Raw genomic sequence first — 6,061 nt, forward strand, 5'->3', positions numbered from 1 at the left:
GACTGTTAGAGGTTCCAGTCCTGCTTCTTCTGAACACATTTATATAAACGCAGTGAGGTCCTTTTGCCCCAACTCCAAGGAGCAAGTTAAGACTCTTGCCCCTCCTACCTTGAGGTTTTCTGAGTTCCATCAGAACACCTGAAGATGGAAGACTTCCATGCCCCTATTTTTACCTTTTTACAGATGCTTTTTTCAGCAGTTTTTCCAGTAACCACTCTCAGGGAAATAGTGATAAGAAATGCAAGTGGTTCATAAGTGAAAGTGAAGTCTCTCAGTCGTGTCCGACTCTTTGCGACCACATGGACTGTAGCCTACCAGGTTCCTCTGTCCATGGGATTTTCCAGGCAAGAATACTGGAGTGGGGTGCCATTTCCTTCTCCAGGAGATCTTCCCAAGCCAGGGATTGAACCCAGGTCTCCCGGACTGTAGGCAGACGCTTTACCGTCTGAGTCACCAGGGAAGTCATAAGCCCCCCAAATATTCTGCTTAGGGAAAGAAGGGTCAGGCAGTGGAGAATTCACTTCAAAATGACACGACCTGAAGCAATTGACTATGTTTCCAATATGACCTTTATTGAGCAAGTACTGCTGTGACGTTTAACATCAATCAACTAAAAGTTGCAAACTGTGCATGTCAACGAGGTTCTCCCATGAACAAAAGTCCTTTTTAAATGCACCAGTGAGGTAAACATAATTATTCATATATAGCTTTCTTAAGGCTAAGAGAGTTCTGTGTTTCATTTATTATTTTTGGCTCAGTTGGTTCTTTGCATAATACACCTCAAGACATTCCCCGAGTGCCCCCCTTCCAACAGCTTAGGAAATTGGCCAATTCCCCAGGTACATACAGTTATCATGCATTTGAATCACCCAAAGACTGGGGGTGGGGAGCACCCTGAGCTTGCATGCAGGTCCCTCATATTGCACAAAGTAAAATACAATGCCTGGAGCCCCCATGGGAGAACCCGTTCTGTTTTGAAGCTGTCAATCACATGCATTTTTGAAATTGTCATATGGCTTAACCTTTTGCGATGGACTCAAATATTAGTCACTGTGGGTGACTTCCTTTACTATGGCGTGTGAAGTGACTTTCTCTACCTTTTTAGTAGACACTAGTTTCTCCTCAAAGGTCTCTTCATGCTCTTCGACCTTTTGAGTGACGGTTACAGATTTGGTGATATACTTGGTAGCACCATCTCCCCCCTCACTGGTGATTTTTTCTACCATTTTGGTTACCATCACTTTCTCCTCACTTTTATCACCACCCTTCTTTTCATCCGCTGGGCTCACGTCGAGCCCGTTGGTGACGACTCCTTTCTCCTCTTCTCCCCCACTGCCTCCTTTCTCCTTAGTTTCCTGTTCTTCTTCCTTCCCCTCCACCTCCCCATTGATGGCTATGTCTTCCTTCCTGGATTCCTTCAAACCTCCCTCCTCCTTCCCTCCCACCTCTTCCACTTTCTCCTTCTCCTTCTCTTTCTCCTGTGGCTTCTCCTCTTTGGCTTCCTTCTCGGGGCTCACCTTTACTGGCTTGGCGGGCACCTCCTCCTTCACGGGGGACTCCGCCTTCACTGGGGACTCAGCCTTCTTCTCTGGCACATCCTTTGGCTTCTCCTCCTTTTTCTCTACCTTCTCTTCCTTGGGAGATGCCTTGGCTTCTTCTTTCTTTTCTTCCTCCACCTTCTCTTTCTGTTCTTTCTCAGCTCCAGCTTCTGCTTTGGGTTTCACTTCCTCCACGGGTGATTTTGCCGCTGGGGACTTTGCTGCTGGGGACTTGGCCGCCGGGGATTTTGCCGCTGGGGACTTTGCCTCTGGGGACTTGGCCGTTGGGGATTTGGCCACTGGGGACTTTGCCTCTGGAGACTTGGCCGGCGGGGATTTTGCAGCTGGGGACTTTGCCTCTGGGGACTTGGCCGGCGGGGATTTTGCCGCTGGGGACTTTGCCTCTGGGGACTTGGCCGGCGGGGACTTGGCCACCGGGGACTTGGCTTTCTCCGGCTTCTCCACCTTGGCTTCTGCCACCAGCTCCTCCTTTGCAGCCACTTCTTCGGCCTTTTCCTCGGTTTTCTTTTCCTCCTTAGCTTCGGCGGCGGCTTCCTCTCCTTCCCCCTCAGCCTCTGTTTCTCCTTCCTCCTCTTTTTCACTAGAACCTTCCTTCTCAGATCCTCCTTCCTCGGCTTGGTCTGACTTAGCGGCCTCCTCTTCCTCTTCCTCTTCCTCTTGGCCCTCTTCCTCCTCCTTTTCTGCTTCCTCTTCTTTAAGTTCCGGTGCAGCAGCTTTCACTGGAGACTTTTTGGCAGCGACAACTTCTTCTTCAGCTGCTTCTTTCTCCTCCTTTTCTTCAGCCTCCTCTTCCTTGACCTCCTCTTTCATGGAAACGGCCAATTCCTCGGTAATGGCCGTCAGGGCTTCTTCCATTTCTGATTTCTCATCTTCCACCTTGGTTTCCTCAATGATTTCCTCAACAAATTTGTGTTGGACCTTTAGCTTGGGAGCCTCTACCTTGGCTTTCTGAATCTTACTGGATATGGCGATGGAGGGCTGTCGGTGTGTATACAGCGGCCCAGTGATGCTTCCTGCAAATGTGCTAAATCTGGTCTCTTCACCCTCCAGGAGTTTCCTAAGGAGAGAGTCAAAGAAGACAAAAGGTAATTAAAATCTCATTGGGCCTTGTGACCTTCATTACAGTATGTGTAAGGTGGTGGATACCTTTGAATAAATAGAATCACATAATGTAATACTTGCTATCATTTCACCAGTCCATTGTGTCATATTCAATGACAGAGAAGGATCTTCAGGGACAATCAGCCAATCGCCCAGTGCAGTAACTAACCACACCCAACAGTCCACTCCCTACACCTAACTGCCAACTCTCAGCTCTGCCGCAGTCTCCTTTGCTGCAACATGAATATGCTGATAAGCTCCCCAGAGGCCCCCCAAAAGCCCCTTAAAGTCACCTTCTTGAGCATTTGGACTTTCAGGTGTATACGAAACGTCTTTTAACAAATATACTATCCAGAAAATTTACAAAGCTATTTAGAATACATCAGAATTCAGGCTATATATGTCATAGCTAAGTGATAATATATATATATTGTATAAATTAGTCTGTAATTTTAATCATAAAGTGTCTATTTTATATAATTTTTCACCTTTCCTGAAAACTTAGATGGCTCTGAGTTGAGTGCGATTTATTCTTGTAATATGAATGACTTTATTGGGGAAAATAAAACTGTTCAGCCAAGAATTTTCACCTATGAACTTAATCAACAGCAAGGTGACATCAGTTTATATATATATATATATATATATATAAATCTCTTCTCCTTCTCTGGATGTCTGTCTATCTAGATCTAGAAATAGCAGTCTGAATAAAAAGTATATATTCTACCAATCATATTTATTCCCAGCCAGATGATGGCAATAGTAAGCTGTGACTGAGAAAGAGATAACTGAAATGTCCTGGTGTTTGTCCTTGACATTATAAAGTTGAAAAATTGAAAGCACTAGAGAAAAATATTAAAAAAAAATTAAAACTGTTTTTGTTTCAAATATTCGGAAAGCATTTTTCACTAAAATAAAGGTTAAGCATAAGCACTGAAATTAATCGCCGCTCTCCCTCAAAACACTTTTTATTCAAATACATTAGTTTAACTGCTTACTTTTTTTTTAAGCTGCATAAAAGTTGCAGTTTTTTAGAGTAACTACTTATTAATTAGGAAAGAAAACCAGGCACTGAGTTAAGACTCCTGCAACCTACTTGCTTTAACTCAAGTGGTGAAGGTTATGCCAACATGGCCTCTGCACTGCGGCTGGTACTTCGGCCACGTCCGCAGTGAGCAGCCTACCTGTACGCGGCGATCTCAATATCCAGAGCCATCTTGACGTTGAGGAGATCCTGGTATTCTCGCAGATGACGAGCCATTTCCCACTTCGTGCCCCGAAGCTCATTTTCCAGCTGCTGGATGGTGTCCTGAAACCGACACGGCCACAAACTCATCCTTCCAAACAGCCCCTTCTTTCGCAAAACACTTGCTACTCCCTCCAGCTTCCTTCCCTCCCTCGAGCCCCTCCAGCTTGGCGTACTTCGGGTACTACTTCCAGACCCCGTCCCCGCTTAAAACAAAAATCTAAGGAATTCACAAACAAACAGAATCAATAGACGTTTGATTAGACGTCCCCGCTTAAAACAAAAATCTAAGGAATTCACAAACAGAATCAATAGACAATTAGACGTTTCCTGGGCATGTCACGCACTAGGACCAGTGGATCTAGAACGTCTCAGCAGGAAACAAACATCCATGGGGAAACCCCACGGCTGATCTGGCCCTTCCCATGTGAGCCCTTTGGGCTGAAATCAATTTTGGGAATTCTTCCGATCGCAGCTGGAAAAGTTGAGAATACATGAGTTTCTTCACGCCTCTCCTAAAGTTGCTGCTTTATCAACTACCCCAATGTACACTTCCTACTTGAAATTCGCAAGCGTGCAAAACTAGAACTTCCGAGGAAAAGAAGCACGTTTTGGAAAAGGCCAAGGCTCTTAGAGTTGGGGATGGTGTGCGGGGGGAGGGGCGCGGAGGGGATGCGAAGGGGCGAGGAAGCTTTGAGCTTCCAACTTGGCTTTGCGGCGCGCGCGCGCGCGCGCACGGGCCAGCGGCCGCTAGGGAGCGCGGCGGAGAGCTCGGCGGGGCGCGGGCCTGAGTGTCGGGGGCGCGCGGCGCTGGCGCTGGCGCAGGCTGGCCGCGCAGCCGCGGTTCCTACCTGGTAGCTGCTAAGGTCGTGGTTGTGGCGCTCCTCAATGTCGCTGAGCTGCCGCTCCAGGGACTCCTTGGTGCCGCGCACTGACTCGAGCTCGATGCTCTTGGACTGCAGTTGGCGCCGGTACTCGGCGATCTCTTCCTTGGCGGAGCGGATGGCTTCCTTGTTCTGCTCGGCCGCCTCGGTGAGCTTGGCGTAGCGGCACTTAAACCACTCTTCGGCCTGGTGCATATTCTGGTCGGAGTGACACTCGAGCTGGGAGCGGATCTCTTTCAGCGCCGTCGAGATGTCCGTCTTCAGGTAGTCTTTGCGCTCCACGGTGATGTGTGACGCTTGGATCTGGGCCAGCAGGTCGGCCACCTCCTCCTCGTGATTGCTCCGCAGGAAGGCCACCTCATCCTGCAGCGACTGCACCTTCTTGTCCAGCTCCACCTTGACCAGCGACGACTCCTCGATGTCTTTGCGCAGCGCGCGGATGGCCGCCTCCGTGTCGTCGCGCAGCCGTGCCTCCTCCTCGAAGCGCTCCTTGAGCCGGTGGATGTCCTCTTCCAGGTGGTCCGAGTCCAGCTGTACCTGCGCCTTCTCGTGGTTCACCATCTCCAGGGTGGCGCGCAGCTCGCGGATTTCCTGGTCGTACGCGTCGCCCAGCTGGGCGTGCGAGGCCTGCTTCTGTCGCAGCGCCTGGATCTCTGCCTCGATCTCCTTGTTCTGCTGCTCCAGGTAGTGGACTTTCTCGATGTAGCCCGCGAAGCGGTCGTTCAGGCCCTGCAGCTGCTCCTTCTCGTTGGAGCGGGACAGCTTGTAGTCGCCGCCCGGCCCAGAACCGCCGTTAAGCAGAGACGAGGACTGGCTGAAGTCGAGGCTGCTCTCGGCCGAGCTGAGCATGGCGGAGCTGTAGGCGAGGCGCGGGGCCAGCGCGCTGCGCTTGTAGGAGGAGGACACGGTGCTGGGTGAGCCGCGGGACCACGACTGCGAGCGGAAGCCGCTGGACGGGGAGCCGCTGATGCGGCTGAAGCTCGAGCGGGTCTCGGTCACCCGCCGGTAGGCGGACGGGTTGCCCAGCGAGTCCAACGTGTAGCTCATCTTGGAGGCCTCGGGGCGTGTGGCTGTCACAGCGTTCTGCTGGCCTCGCCGCAGCCCATTTATAGCCGCGGCGGCTGGTCCCCGGGCCAGGGCCCCGCCCCGTGGAGGCGGCGGCCGAGAAGGCGGGGACTGCGGGCACCCGGCCGGGAGAGGGTGGAGGATGGGGGGTGAAGAGAGCCCAGCAGTGATTCAGCGCCGGCTCCACGTGGGCCCAGCCGCATCGG

The 6,061-nt window shown here is 51.0% G+C and overlaps 1 protein-coding gene across 1 annotated transcript; it reads right to left on the reverse strand.

Annotated features, from left to right (window-relative positions):
* Positions 1-573: 573 nt before the first annotated feature.
* NEFM (neurofilament medium chain) lies at positions 574-5,857 on the reverse strand. Its single transcript, XM_061164050.1, has 3 exons — positions 4,758-5,857; positions 3,845-3,969; positions 574-2,616 (listed from the first exon to the last, which is right to left on the reverse strand). Exons 1-3 carry the CDS (start codon positions 5,835-5,837, stop codon positions 1,044-1,046), a joined length of 2,778 nt encoding a protein of 925 aa, XP_061020033.1. The 5' UTR covers positions 5,838-5,857; the 3' UTR covers positions 574-1,043.
* Positions 5,858-6,061: the final 204 nt, after the last annotated feature.

Source organism: Dama dama, chromosome 16, assembly GCF_033118175.1.
Source record: "Dama dama isolate Ldn47 chromosome 16, ASM3311817v1, whole genome shotgun sequence".
NCBI lineage: Eukaryota > Metazoa > Chordata > Mammalia > Artiodactyla > Cervidae > Dama > Dama dama.

Bases quoted from the DNA above. Each gene is read 5' to 3' on its own strand.
- NEFM (XM_061164050.1), bottom strand. From the start codon at position 5,837: ATGAGCTACACGTTGGACTCGCTGGGCAACCCGTCCGCCTACCGGCGG. The intron at 3,970-4,757 runs GTAGGAACCGCG...TGTCGGTTTCAG, and splicing joins ACGACCTTAGCAGCTACCAG to GACACCATCCAGCAGCTGGA. The intron at 2,617-3,844 runs GTAGGCTGCTCA...CTCTCTCCTTAG, and splicing joins ATTGAGATCGCCGCGTACAG to GAAACTCCTGGAGGGTGAAG.